Here is a 15714-nt window from a genome sequence, read left to right as displayed (position 1 = left end):
TTTTTAATGATTGCCATTCTAACTTGTGTGAGATAATATCTCATTGTGATTTTGATTTACATTTCTCTGATAAGTGATGATGAGCATTTTTTCATGTGTCTGTTGGCTGTATGAATGTCTTCTTTTGAGAAATGTCTGTTCATATCCTTTGCCCACTTTTTGATGGGGTTGTTTGTTTTTTTCTTGTAAATTTGTTTGAGTTCTTTGTAGATTCTGTATATTAGCCCTTTGTCAGATGAGTAGATTGCAAAATTTTTCTCCCATTCTGTAGGTTGCCTGTTGACTCTGGGGGTAGTTTCTTTTGCTGTACAGAAGCTCTTCAGTTTAATTAGATCCCATTTGTGAATTTTGGCTTTTGTTGCCGTTGCTTTTGGTGTTTTAGACATGAAGTCCTTGCCCATGCCTATGTCCTGAATGGTATTACCTAGGTTTTCTTCTAGGGTTTTTATGGTTTTAGGTCTAATATTTAAGTCTCTAATCCATCATGAATTAATTTTCAAATAAGGAGTAAGGAAAGGATCCAGTTTCAGCTTTCTACTTATGGCTAGCCAATTTTCCCAGCACTATTTATTAAAGAGGGAATCCTTTCCCCATTTCTTGTTTTTGTCAGGTTTGTCAAAGATCAGATGGCTGTAGATGTGGTATTATTTCTGAGGGCTCTGTTCTGTTCCATTGGTCTATATCTCTGTTTTGGTATTAGTACCATGCTGTTTTGATTACTGTAGTCTTGTAGTATACTTTTAAGTCAGGAAGTGTGATGCCTCCAGCTTAGTTCTTTTGACTTAGTATTGTCTTGGCAATGCGGGGTCTTTTTTCATTCCATATGAACTTTAAAGCAGTTTTTTTCCAATTCTGTGAAGAAAGTCATTGGTAGCTTAAAGGGGATGGCATTGAATCTATAAATAACCTTGGGCAGTATGGCCATTTTCACGATATTGATTCTTGCTATCCACGAGCATAGTATTTTTTTCCATTTGTTTGTGTCCTCTTTTATTTCACTGAGCAGTGGTTTGTAGTTGTTCTTGAAGAGGTCCTTCCCATCCCCTGTAAGCTGGATTCCTAGGTATTTTCTTCTCTTTGAAGCAATTATGAATGGGTGTTCATTCATGATTTGGCTCTCTGTTTGTCTGTTATTGGTGTATAAGAATGCTTGTGATTTTTGCACATTAATTTTGTATCCTGAGACTTTGCTGAAGTTGCTTATCAGCTTAAGGAGATTTTGGGCTGAGACAATAGGGTTTTCTAAATATATGATCATGTCATCTGCAGACCGGGACAATATGACTTCTTCTTTTCCTAATTGAATACCCTTTCTTTCTTTCTCTTGATTGATTGCCCTAGCCAGAACTTCCAACACTATGTTGAATAGGAGTGGTGAGAGAGGGCATCCCTGTCTTGTACCAGTGTTCAAGGGGAATTTTTCCAGTTTGTGCCTATTCAGTATGATATTGGCTGTGGGTTTTTCATAAATAGCTCTTATTATTTTGAGACACGTTCCATCAATACCGAATTTATTGAGAGTATTTAGCATGAAGGGCTGTTGAATTTTGTCAAAGGCCTTTTCTGCATCTGTTGAGATAATCATGTGGTTTTTGTCTTTGGTTCTGTTTATATGCTGGATTATGTTTATTGATTTGCATATGTTGAACCAGCCTTGCATCCCAGGGATGAAGCCCACTTGATCATGGTGGATAAGCTTTTTGATGTGCTGCTGGATTCAGTTTGCCAGTATTTTATTGAGGATTTTTGCATCCATGTTCATCAGGGATATTTGTCTAAAATTATCTCTTTTTATTGTGTCTCTGCCAGGCTTTTGTGTCAGGATGATGTTGGCCTCATAAAATGAGTTAGGGAGGATTCCCTCTTTTTCAGTTGATTGGAATAGTTTCAGAAGGAATGGTACCACCCCCTTCTTGTACCTCTGGTAGAATTTGGCTGTAAATCCATCTGGTACTGGACATTTTTTGGTTGGTAGACTATTAATTATTGCCTCAATGTCAGAGCCTGCTATTGGTTTATTCAGGGATTCAACTTCTTCCTAGTTTATTCTTGGGAGAGTGTATGTGTCCAGGAATTTATCTATTTCTTCTAGGTTTTTAGTTTATTTGTGTAGAGGTGTTTATAATATTTTCTGATGGCAGTTTCTATTTCTGTAGGGTCAGTGGTGATATCCCCTTTATCATTTTTTATTGTGTCTATTTGATTCTTCTCTCTTTTCTTCTTTATTAGTCTTGCTAGCGGTCTGTCAATTTTGTTGATCTTTTCAAAAAACCAGCTCCTGGATTCATTGATTTTTTTTGAAGGATTTTCTGTGTCTCTATCTCCTTCAATTCTGCTCTAATCTTAGTTATTTCTTGCCTTCTGCTAGTTGTTGAATGTGTTTGCTCTTGCTTCCTTAGTTCTTTTAATTGTGATATTAGGGTGTCGATTTTAGATCTTTCCTGCTTTCTCTTGTGGGCATTTAGTGCTACAAATTTCCCTCTACACACTGCTTTAAATGTGTCCCAGAGATTCTGGTATGTTGTATCTTTGTTCTCATTGGTTTCAAAGAACATCTTTATTTCTGCCTTCATTTTGTTATGTACCCAGTAGTCATTCAGGAGCAAGTTGTTCAGTTTCCGTGTAGTAGTTGAGTGATTTTGATTGAGTTTCTTAGTCCTGAGTTCTAGTTTGATTGCACTGTGGTCTGAGAGACAGTTTGTTATAATTTCTGTTCTTTTATATTTGCTGAGGAGTGCTTTACTTCCACCTATGTGGTCAATTTTGGAATAAGTGTGATGTGGTGCTTAGAAGAATGTATAATCTGTTGATTTGTGGTGGAGAATTCTGTAGATGTCTATTGGGTCCGCTTGGTGCAGAGTTGAGTTCAATTCCTGGATATCCTTGCTAACTTTCTGTCTCATGGATCTGTCTAATGATGACAGTGGCGTGTTAAAGTCTCCCATTATTATTGCATGGGAGTCTAAGTCTCTTTGTAAGCCTCTAAGCATTTGCTTTATGAATCTGGGTGCTCCTGTATTGCATGCATATATATTTAGGATAGTTAGCTCTTCCTGATGGATTGATCTCTTTACCATTATGTAATGGCCTTCTTTGTCTCTTTTGATCTTTGTTGGTTTAAAGTCTGTTTTATCAGAGAATAGGATTGCAACCCCTGCCTTTTTTTTGTTTTCCATTTGCTTGGTAGATCTTCCTTCATCCCTTTATTTTGAGCCTATGTGTGTCTCTGCATGTGAAATGGGTCTCCTGAATACAGCACACTGATGGGTCTTGACTCTTTATCCAATTTGCCAGTTTGTGTCTTTTAATTGGACCATTTAGTCCATTAACATTTAAGGTTAATATTGTTATGTGTGAACTTGATCCTGTCATTATGATATTAGCTGGTTATTTTGCTTGTTAGTTGATGCAGTTTATTCCTAGCAGTGATGGTCTTTTCATTTGGCATGTCTTTGCAGTGGCTGTTATCGGTTGTTCTTTCCATGTTTAGTGCTTCCTTCAGGATCTCTTATAAGGCAGGCCTGGTGGTGACAAAATCTCTAAGCATTTGCTTGTCTGTAAAGAATTTTGTTTCTCCTTCACTTATGAAACTTAGTTTGGCTGGATAGGAAATTCTGTGTTGAAAGTTCTTTTCTTTAAGAATATTGAATATCGGCCCCCACTCTCTTCTGGCTTGTAGAGTTTCTGCCGAGAGATCTGCTGTTAGTCTGATGGGCTTCCCTTTGTGTGTAACCCGACCTTTCTCTCTGGCTGCCCTTAACATTTTTCCCTTCATTTCAACTTTGGTGAATCTGACAATTATGTGTCTTGGAGTTGCTCTTCTCAAGGAGTATCTTTGTCACATTCTCTTTATTTTCTGAATTTGAATGTTGGCCTGCATTGCTAGGTTGGGGAAGTTCTCCTGAATAATATCCTGCAGGATGTTTTCCAACTTGGTTCCATTCTTCCCATCACTTTCAGGCACACTGATCAGATGTAGATTTGGTCATTTCACATAATCCCATATTTCTTGGAGGCTTTGTTCATTTCTTTTTACTCTTTTTTCTCTAAACTTCTCTTCTCGCTTCATTCATTCATTTGGTCTTCAATTACTGATAATCTTTCCTCCAGTTGATCGAGTTGGTTACTGAAGCTTGTGCATTTGTCATGTAATTCTCATGTCATGGTTTTCATCTCTATCACTTCATTTATGGACTTCTCTGCATTGGTTATTCTAGTTATCCATTCTTCCATTCTTTTTAAAAGGTTTTTAGTTTTTTTGCGCTGGGTCATTGTTCCTCCTTTAGTTCTGAGAAATTTCATTGACTCAAGCCTTCTTCTCTGAACTCGTGAAAGTCGTTCTAATACTTTTTTTGGTTTTTAAACTTTTGTTAAGTTTTTTTACATGTTTGCAAAGGAACTAAAGTCTTATCACTTCAGTGAAATCTAATATGTTGACACACTCTCACATGAATATACGCAGAACACTTTTATGATCCATCTGTTTTGCACATATCTGTGGAGTGAGTCCTTTAATCCTGTGGTAGATCTGTCTCTGTATGTATGTTTCCTTATGAGAAGATATGTTCCTCTTTTGTAAGGAAGACTTTTGTATTCAAATTGGAATACTCAGAAACTAGGAAAGCTCTAGGCACATGTAGGCACTAAATATTTTTGCATTAAGTAATAAATTAATACACCAACAGGATATTTCTCTTGATTTTTTACCCGCAATGTGTAACATAAAGCAACATATATCATGGAGGCCCTTTATAACATTTTCTATTTAATTTTCAACAATAAAAATGGTAAGAATTAGTCCCTAAACATCTTTTTTCACATCAGCTTATTCTTATCACTTCAGATTGAGCAGAACTGTTATTTTCCAGGGATCAGTGTCATTTAAGGATGTGACTGTGGGCTTCACTCAATAGGAGTGGCAGCATCTGGACTCTGCTCAGAGGACCCTGTCCAGGGATGTGATGCTGGAGAACTACAACCACTTTGTCTCAGTAGGTAGGTAGGAATTGTTTCCCATGTAGAAGGCCAGAATGTATGTCCTTTCTTATCAATAGAAACTTGTGGAACTTTTGTAAAATATAATAGTTAGGTTTGAGATTCAGAGGTCAAGGACAATGTATCCCTTTTGGATACCAGAAAGAATGTTTTTCTCTGCCCCCATAACAGTATTAAATGAGGTGTGTGTGTGTGTGTGTGTGTGTGTGTGTGTGTGTACACTGTTTGGTGTATACTGTCTTCCTCCTTCAGGGAAGCCCACCCAGTTTGTCCCAAGTAATATAATTCTCATTCACAGGGTATTGCATTCCTAAACCAGAAGTGGTCCTCAAGTTGGAGAAAGGTGAGGAGCCATGGATATTAGAGGAAAAATTTCCATTCCAGAGTCATCTGGGTGAGTTAGTAAGTGCCAGATGGATGTAGGTAGATCACAAAGGGTAAGTTCAGATAATAAGACCATTGAAATGTTCTTCAGGAATCATATTTTAGAGGCTGCAGACCTTTGGAAGTAGCATGTTGACATGACCCAAATATCCAGTGGCTCTGAATCACCCAGCATCTCCCAGTATCACTTCCCTACACACATCTTGCTTTTTTAAATTGTAGCACAAATTATATAGTTGTCACAGCTTAATAAAATTTTTATATATATATATAAATATATATATAACACTCATATATCCATCATTGAGATGAATGTATAGAGTGATTTTTCAACACCCCCAGAAAGCTCCCTAGTGTACTCTTCCTAGTAAAGAGCATCCCTCCTTCTATAAAATATTAAATATATTTTTCTATACATGCTTTTCTGAGTTGCTCTTTCGTTAGCATTCTACCATATTCACCATTTTTTACAGAATTATTTTAAAATAGCCTGGGCCCAGTGGTTCATGCCTGTCATCCCAGCACTTTGGGAGGCTGAGGTGGGAGGATTGCTTGAATTTGAGACCAGCTTGGGCAACACAGGGAGACCCCATCTCTATGAAAAGTTAAAAAATTATCCAGACATGGTGGCACACACCTGCGATCCCATGCCTGGCTAAATTTTGTGATCTCAGCTACTGGAGAACTGAGGTGAGAGTCTTGCTTTAGCCTGGGAAGAGGCTGCAGTGAGCTGTGTTTGTGCCATTGCACTGCAGCCTGGGTGACAGAGCGATCCTGTCTCTAAAATATAAAAAGCAATTAAAATTAAAGTTAAACATTCAAACAGTAATGATTTCTGCGTGAAGCCTGAAAAAATTTGTGTTTGGAAAAGCTCTCTAGGTAATACTGATAAACATTATTTTTTAAGTACCATTGATTAAATATCTATGTAGGACACTGAGAGAAAATCATAGATAAAGTAATGGCTGCCGGGAACATAGTTGGTGAACGAAAATAGAACTGCATGGAATATTTTAAAATTCAGTGTTTAACAAAGAATATTTTTATAGCAATCCAGCTGATGTTTGTGCTTGAATGAATTGTACAAACAGTCCTTTCATCTTTTTTGGTAAATGAACCTGGAAGTGGTGGGAAAATTTTGAAGGGCAACTTTTTAAAAACACTGTTAGACTGTAAGCTGACAATGAAAAAGCAATCAGCATAAGATTATGATGGGAATGAGCAATTTATGAGGGACAAACAGTGGATCTTACCTAGAGTGAAATATACTCATTCTAGACTTGTAAAAGAATGGCTTGGTTCAAGTGTTTGTTCTTGGGACCTTGGACTCAATATAGTGTAGTACAGATGATGGAATAAAGGGCAAATCCCACAGCCGGAATAGAACCGTAAGCCTGATCCTCTGGCAAAGATGGCTTGTTCACTCATTGATTTCACTCTTATTGTTGCATACTTTTATTCCTAATGAATCAGAGCTAGAAAAACAATTCAGCCAGATGCAGCTGCTCATGTCTGTAATCCTAGCACTTGGGAAGTTCAATGTGGGTGAATTGCTTGAGGCTAGGAGTTCGAGACCAGCCTGGCTAACATGGCAAAATCCTGTCTCTACTAAAAATATAAAAACTAGCCGAACATGGTGGTGCATGGTGCCTGTAGTCCCAACTACTTGGGAGGTTGAGGCATGAGAATCACTTGAACCCTGGAAGTAGAGGTTGCAATGAGCGGAGATCACATCACTACACTCCAGCCTGGGTGACAGAGCAAGACTGTGTCTCCAAAACAACAACAACAGCAGCAACAACAACAACACACAGAATTGGAGTCTGGATTATAGGACTATCTATGAATTAGAAATTTTACAAATTTGATTTGTTGCTGCTGTGTTGAGTTGAAAAGAGGTATTAAGACTGGAAGTGTGCACATTGTTGTCATAATGTAGGTATGAGGAGATAATGGCGTAAACTAAGCCTTCAAACATAATGCTAACTTTATTTATCTTTCATATCCTTGTCAACTAATCTTTCTTGTCACTCTATGTTTCAGAATTAATTAATACCAGTAGAAACTATTCAAGAATGAAATTCAATGAGTTTAACAAAGGTGGAAAATGTTTCTGTGATGAAAGCATGAAATAATTCATTTTGAAGAGGAACCTTATGAATATAATAAAAATGGGAACGGCTTCTGGCTGACTGAAGACCTCGTTTGGCATCAGAAAATTAAAAATTGGGAGCAACCTTTTGAATATAATAAATATGGGAAAGCTTTCCCTGAGAATTCACTCTTCCTTGTACACAAGAGAGCTTACACAGGACAGAAAGCCTGCAAATATACGGAACATGGGAAAACCTGTGATATGTCATTTTTCATTAGTCATCAGCAAACGCATCCAAGAGAGAACCACTATGAATGCAAAGAATGTGGAGAAAGTATCTTTGAGGAATCAATTCTCCTTGAACATCAGAGTGTTTCCCCATTCAGCCAGAGGTTAAATCCCACTCCAATCCAGAGAACCCACTCAATTAATAATATTATTAAATATAATGAATGTGGAAGCTTTTTCAGTGAAAAATTAGTCCTTAATTTACAACATAGAACACATACAGGAGAAAAGCCTTATGAATGTCATGAATGTGGAAAAACCTTCACCCTGAAGTCAGCCCACACGAGACATCAGAGAACACACACGGAGAAAACCTTATGAATGTCATGAATGTGGGAAGACCTTCTGTAATAATTCAGACCTCATTAAACATCAAAGAACTCACACGGGAGAGATCTTACAGATGTCAAGAATGTGAGAAATCCTTCAGTGAAAAGTCAACCCTTATGCAACATCAGAGAACACACACAGGCGAGAAACCATATGAATGTCATGAATGTGGGAAAACCTTTTCATTTAAGTCAGTCCTTACTGTGCATCAGAAAACACACACAGGGGAGAAGCCCTATGAATGCTATGCATGTGGGAAAGCCTTTCTCAGAAAATCAGACCTCATTAAACATCAAAGAATTCACACAGGCGAAAAACCTTATGAATGTAATGAATGTGGGAAATCATTCTCTGAGAAGTCAACCCTTACTAAGCATCTAAGAACTCACACAGGTGAGAAACCTTATGAATGTATTCAGTGTGGAAAATTTTTCTGCTACTACTCCGGTTTCACAGAACATCTGAGAAGACACACAGGGGAGAAACCTTTTGAATGTAATGAATGTGGGAAAACCTTCCGTCAGAAGTCAGCCCTAATTGTTCACCAGAGAACTCATATAAGACAGAAACCCTATGGATGTAATGAATGTGGAAAATCATTCTGTGTGAAGTCAAAACTCATTGCACATCATAGAACACACACAGGGGAGAAACCCTATGAATGTAATGTTTGTGGAAAATCATTCTATGTTAAGTCAAAACTAACTGTACATCAGAGAACACACTTGGGGAGAAACCCTATAAATGTAGTAAGTGAGGGAAATTACTCTGGGTGAAGTCAGAACTTTGTGGAACACAGAACATAAAGGGTGAGAGAAATCGGTTAATATAATGATAATGAGAACACCTTTGGCCTGAAGTCAGTCCTCACAGTATTGAGAGAACTTAGAGAAAAAAACAATATGAAGATACGGAATGCAGGAAAACATTATTCTGGACTTTGGACCATACATTATGTTATAAAACTAAAAGTGGAAAAAACTTACTGGTGAATGAATGTAGGAAACATTTTGCCCAGTGCCACTCCTCATTAAACATCAGAGAATTCACATGGTGTGAAGCCTGTGTCAGCATCCCTAGGTTGAGAAGGGATGCATTTTTCTGCTACTACTACAGTTTCACAGAATATCTGAGAAGACACACGGGAGAAACCGTTGGGGTGTAATGAATGTGGAAAAACCTTTCGTCAGAAGTCAGCCCTAATTTTTCACCACAGAACTCGTGTAAGACAGAAACCCTACGGATGTAATGAATGTGAAAAATCATTCTGTGTGAAGTCAAGAGGCCAGAGAAAATGCACAAACTATAGGAAACTATAGGAAAGCATTTACTATGAGGTCATATTTTATGGAGTATGTGTAATAAGAAGTAGCTTCTCAATGAACATCAGATAGTAGAGAAAGTATTTTTTAACTATCTAATGTGTGGGCGTTTTAATTTAAAATCTAAATTTAATATAGAACAGAGGTGTTGAATTGCAGTATGTCTGGCAACTTAAGAAAATGTGGAAAAAAGATTTGTATTGAAAAATAGCATTTTACTTTGTTAATATGGTTTAGTTCATTGTCAAGACTGCTGTTTTCTAAGAGACTTGAAAATATGTCATTCGAGCCAATGGCTATAAGTAGTTCAAAGGTTTATTGCTTAGCCATGTGCAAAATAAGGGGATCCACAAACAAGAATGCTCCTGTATGTCCAGGAAGAAAGAGAAAGACCCTCAATATAGGGCCATAGTACAGGAGCCCACCAGCAGGATTTTTGAATAATCCTGGGGCAGACTAAATTTAGACAACCCGTCTCAGAATGGTGGATCAAAGGGGCAAGTCAATTTGCCTTGCATGAAACTTATGAGGATTAGTAGAAGAGAGTGGGTCCAGATTTCTGGTGGTTTCTGCCCTGGCACATGTCTAACACATAAGCCAGGACATTCTGCTGTGAGTGACTTATTGTACCCAACTCTATTTCTCTCCATACTGAAACATGTTTTTCATAGGTGATAAAACTTTAAAAAATGTGTATATACATATAACTTAGATATGGAGCTTTCAAAAAGCACAAATAGGATGGGCATGGTGGCTCGTGCCTGTAATCCCAGTACTTTGGGAGGCCGAGGTGGGCAAATCACCTGAGGTCAGGAGTTCCAGACCAGCCTGACCAACATGAAACCCTGTCTGTACTAAAAATACAAAAATTAGCCAGGCATGGTGGTACACACCTATAATCCTGGCTACTAAAGAGGCTGAGGTGGGAGGATCACTTTAACCTGGGAGGTGGAGGTTTCAGTGAGCTGAGATCATGCCACTGCACTCCAGCCTGAGCAACAGAGAGAGATTAAAAAAAAAAAAAAGCAAAAATAGATTTTGCTATTGGGTAAGGTATAGTAGTTGGCAGCAGAATGGACCGATTGAGGACAACTATAAAGTTACAGAAAATATTTAAATGCAAATTATTGCCATAGAAGCAAAGAAGACTAAAGGGGCAAAATTCTAGAGAGTGGTAAAAAGAATGCAGCTCTGGGGGCCCTTTCCACTTCTGACTATAGGGAAGAACCTGAATACTGAACTTGGTTCAGGCAGAGGGCCATAACCTGGGGGTCAGGGGAAGGCATGGGGGACCAGAAACCGGAGAACAATCAAGACTGCAGTGTAAAGAATGAATACATTAGGGGCTTCAAACACATATAATTTCTCAAATTTCCAGATGTCTCATGCTGCATAGGGCAGGAATCTGAAAAGCTAATTTGAGAAGATAATAAGGATTTTTATTTTGTTTTGCATTTGGCAGTATGAAGGAGAAATTATTAGAACTTAGGAAGTGCCAGCGGATTGGTCCTTTGGTGAACATGCCATCAGTAAAAGCCCTGGAAACAAGGTCATACCAGAGATTGATTGTGCCTTGTCACAGTTGCAAACAATACTTGAGTGGAATATTTGAAAACTTGCTTAGAAAACTCTAGGACAGATGGCTTCCCTGAAGTTATTCCAAATATTTAAGAAATAAAGAATACCAGGCTTTTACAAACTTTTCTAGAAGAAAAAAGATGGAAATTTTCCAATTCAGTTTTTGAGCCAGTGCAACTTTGATACCAAAACCAAAAAAACCCATAAAGCTGTAGACCAAAGTCTCAACAGATTTAGATGCAAAATCCTAAAATTGAAAAAAATGATCTAGCCATATCCATAAACTATATCATCACCAAGAGATGTTTATTAGGGCAATCAAAAGATGATTTTTTTTTTTTTTTAATGTGGCCTTCCATTCCTCTTTCTTTTGATTCCCTTCTTTGAGTTTTCATGTGTCTCTCCTGACTTCCTTCCCCAGAGTGGAGGAGTTAGGCTTGCCTCGTGGGATGAGAGGAGTTGTGGCCTTGTTCCTGCTGGCACCAAGAGGGCTGATGGTGAGGTGTGGAAGGAACGGGGAAAAGATAGGCAGCATTGTTGAGAGATTGGTAACAGTGAGCACATATGTTGAGAATGATGACAGCAAGGTTTCTCCATTAGAGAAGGTATTTATAAAAATAGGAATGAGGAGAGCTAGAAAACCTGCAGTATGACATTAGGATAGAACTCATATCTTTTAAATATATAGGAACAAATAGAGAAATTGTTGTGTATGCACATATGCATATATTTTGTGATTCATTCTACTGAGAGGACCTAAACAGTGACACCTCAGTAATAGTAAGCACACCAACTGCCAAGTTACTAGTCCCTAAATACTATCCACAAAAAGAAGGGGACCAGAGATGATTACTAGTCAGAGTTTGCGAGAAATACAAGATGAACCTGAATCATCTCATGTACCTAACAGTAAGAAAATACTCTGGCTGGTCGCAGTGTCTCATGCCTGTAATTCTAGCATGTTAGAAGGTCAAGGTGGGTGGGTTGCTTGAGCCCAGGAGTTTGAGACCAGCCTGGGCAACATGGCACAACTGTCTCTACCAAAAATACAAAAATTAGCCAGGCATGGTGGCATGCACCTGTAGTCCGAGGTACTCAGGAGGCAGAGAGGTGGGAAGATCACTTGATCTTGGGAGACTGAGGCTGCATTTAGCTGTGATCGTGCCACTGCACTCTAGCCTGAAGACAGAGTGAGACCCTGTCTCAGGAAAAAAGGGGAAAAAAAAGTTGTCATTCAGCAGGTTAATGGATACAATGTGGAACATTCAGAAAACTTAACATTCTTCAAAGAAATAGAAAACACAATCCTAAAATTTATATGGGAACCACAAAAGACCTAGAATAGTCAGAGCTATCCTGCACAAAAAGAATCAAATTGGAGAAATCGTATTACTTGATTTCAAATTATTCAACAGAGCTACAGTACCCAAAACAGCATGCTACTGGCATAAAAACAGACACATAGGAACAGAATAGACAACCCAGAAACAAATTCATACATCTATGGTGGACTCACTTTTGACAAAGGTATGAAGAACATGCATTGGGGAAAGGGTAGTGTCTTTAATAAATGGTGCTGTGAAAACTGGGTATCCATATGCAGAAGAATGAAACTAGACCCCCATCTCTTATCATATACAAAAATAAAAATCAATTGAAAAGTTAAATCTAAGACCTCAAACTATGAAACAGCTAAAAGAAAACATTGGGGAACCTCTCCAGGACATTGGAGTGGGCAAAGATTTCTTGTGTAATACCTGACAACCAAAGCAAAAGTGGACAAATGGGATTACATCAAGTTAAAAAGCTGCGTTGCAAAGGAAACAACAAAGTGAAGAGACAACCCATAGAATGGGAGAGAATATTTGCAAACTATCCATCTGTATTAGGTTTTTCTTGAAATACTATAAAAAAATACTCGAGGCTGGGCGTGGTGGCTCATGCCTGTAATCCCAGCACTTTGGGAGGCCGAGGTGGGCAGATCACGAAGTCAGGAGATTGAGACCATCCTAGCCAACATGGTAAAACCCCATCTCTACTAAAAATACAAAAAAATTAGCCGGGCATAGTGGCGGTCGCCTGTAGTCCCAGCTACTCAGGAGGCTGAGGCAAGAGAATGGCGTGAACCTGGGAGGCGGAGCTTGCAGTGAGCCGAGATCGCACCAGTACACTCCAGCCTGGAGGCAGAGCGAGACTCCGTCTCAAAAAAAAAAAAAAAAAAAAAAAAAAATACTCGAGACTGGGTAATTTATAAAGAAGAGGTTTAGTTGTCTCACGGTTTTGCAAGCTGTACAGGAAGCATGGTGCTAACATCTTATCAGCTTGTAGGGAGGTGTCAGGAAGTTTCCAACCACGATGGAAGGCAAAAGGGGAGTAAGTATCTAACATGGCAGGAGCAGGGGCAAAGAGAGGGGGAGGGAGGTGCCACACACACTTAACCAGATCTGGTGAGTACTCAGATTTTGTGAGTGGTGCTTGAGGTCATGGATACCCCATTTACCCTGATGTGTTTATACACATTTGATACCTATATTAAAATATGTACCCCATAAACATACACCTACTTTGTACCCACAAAAATTTTAAAATAAAGTTTATTTCAATGTTTAAAGACTTGTTATTAATAGCAGTTTCGATAAATTTAATATTTCAATAAAACTCCCAATATTTATTCTTAACACTGGAAAAAGTTTTCCAAAATGTATATGGCAGAAATAAGGGCCTTGATTCGAGGACAGCATCAATTAATGAGGGATCGTCCCCCTTGACCAAAATACCTTCCACCAAGACCCATCTTTAACGCTGAAGATTACATCTCAAAATGAGATTTAGGCAGGGACAAATATCCAAACTATATCAACATCTGACAAGATGTTCACAACCAGAATATATCAGGAGCTATAACAATTCTATAGAAAAAAAGCTAATCTGATTGAAAACTGGGCAAAAATCTGAATAGACGTTTCTCAAAAGAAGACATTCAAATGGCAAACAGGCATATGAAAATGTACTCAACATCATTGATCCATTAGAGAAATGCAAATCAAAACTACAATGAGATATCATCTCACCCCAGTTAAAGTGTCTTCTGTCCAAAAGATAGGTAGTAACAAATGCTGAAGAGGATGTGGAGAAAAGGGAACCCTTGTGCACTGTGGAAATGTATAGTAGTACAACCACTATGGAGAACAGTTTGTAGGTACCTCAAAAACTAAAAATAGAGCTACTATATAATCCAGCAATTCCACTAGTAGATATATACCCAAATGAAAGGAAATCGGCATATTGAAGATATATCTGCACCATGTTTACTGTAACACTACTCACAATAGCCAAGATTTGGAAGCAACCTAAGTGTCTATCAGCAGATGAATGGATAAATAAAATATGGTGCATATACACAATGGTGCATACAAAATAAATGTGGAACATACAAAACTAAATTTAATGCACTTAATTTAAAATAATACAAAAGATTTATGCACTTTAAACTTTGATAAGTTAGATTTTGTTAAATTCAAAAGCTTGTGTTCTTCAAAGCACACAGTTAAGGAAATGGAGAGGCGAGTTATGGGCTGAAAAAAATTACTTGTAAGACCGCTTTGGATAAGAATAGAAGAAAAATCCCAATGAGAAAATTGGTGGAAGATTGGTATGGAAAGTTCACTACAGAAATAATATGAATGGCCAATAAGACTGATTTGGGGGAGTGTGTTCAATACCAATGTTAATTTTTGAAATGTCCTGTGTTTAATTTTTTGGAGTGTGTGATTTGCAACATGCCCCTGCTGCATGGAGGTTGAGGAGATGGTAAAATGAACAGTAGTAATAATTGTCAACATAAAGTCTCAAGGGGTCATAATTTTCCACGGAACAGAATAAAATGTGTAGTTGTCAATGTACAACATCACTCAGTAAGAGCACAATACAATAATTCCACTATTCTTAATATGGGCCAAATTTCTGATATTGAAACCAGCTCAATTTTCCTATACAATTGATTTTATGGGGGCTTTTTTGGGGAATAAACATAGAAATTGACTGTCAAACCATTCTTGCATTGCTATAAAGAAATACCTGAGACTGGGTAATATAAAGAAAATAAGTTATAAAGGAAAGGGGTTTCATTGACTCAGGTTCTGCAGGCTTTACAGGAAGCATGGTGCTGGCATCTGCTCGGCTTTTGGTGAAGCCTCAGCTTTCAGTCATAGCAGAAGGCAAAGCAGGAGCAAGAGATAGGGAGCTGGGGGAAGTGCCACGTTCTTTGAGATGACCAGATCTTGGGAGAATTCGCTATCAGAAAGATAGCACTAAGCCATATGAGGGTTGCATCCCCATGATCACCTCCCACTAGGACCTACTTCCAGCACTGGGAATTGCAATTCAACATCAGATTTAGGCAAGCAAAAATATCCAAAGTATAGGATTGACCTCCCAGTCTTAAAGGTTGAGAAATTTAACGTTTGTCATCTGAGTTGCTTTCTCAATAAACTGATCATTAGGACTCCCACATAGTTTCATGGAACTGAAAGTTTACAGATCACCACAACTGGACAATGAAACCTGTTGCCAGTTGACTAACTCTTCTTCCTTCTCTCGCAGTCCTGTTTTCCCACAGGTGGTTACAATGAGATGCTAGATCTCTTATCTAACCACCTGCTGCCTGTTGATCATATTCCTTGCTCCCCTTAATTCCTGTGTATATAAACTCCTAACTTTAGT

At 38.2% G+C, this 15714-nt stretch overlaps 1 protein-coding gene across 1 annotated transcript; it reads left to right on the top strand.

Annotated features, from left to right (window-relative positions):
• Nucleotides 1-5286: 5286 nt before the first annotated feature.
• Nucleotides 5287-12029, top strand: LOC117083719 (zinc finger protein 37A-like; the record flags this gene model as incomplete). Its single annotated transcript, XM_033211697.1, is given in 5 exon segments — nucleotides 5287-5389; nucleotides 7423-7497; nucleotides 7500-8067; nucleotides 8069-8152; nucleotides 8154-12029. Coding segments are annotated over 5 exon segments (1545 nt in total), but the record flags the coding sequence as incomplete, so codon positions are not given.
• Between the last annotated feature and the right edge of the window lie 3685 nt (nucleotides 12030-15714).

This window comes from Trachypithecus francoisi, unplaced genomic scaffold (genome assembly GCF_009764315.1).
Source record: "Trachypithecus francoisi isolate TF-2019V2 unplaced genomic scaffold, Tfra_2.0 Contig00383, whole genome shotgun sequence".
Lineage (NCBI taxonomy): Eukaryota > Metazoa > Chordata > Mammalia > Primates > Cercopithecidae > Trachypithecus > Trachypithecus francoisi.
Note: the sequence above shows the minus strand (reverse complement) of the source record. Positions and strands in the feature narration are given on the sequence as shown.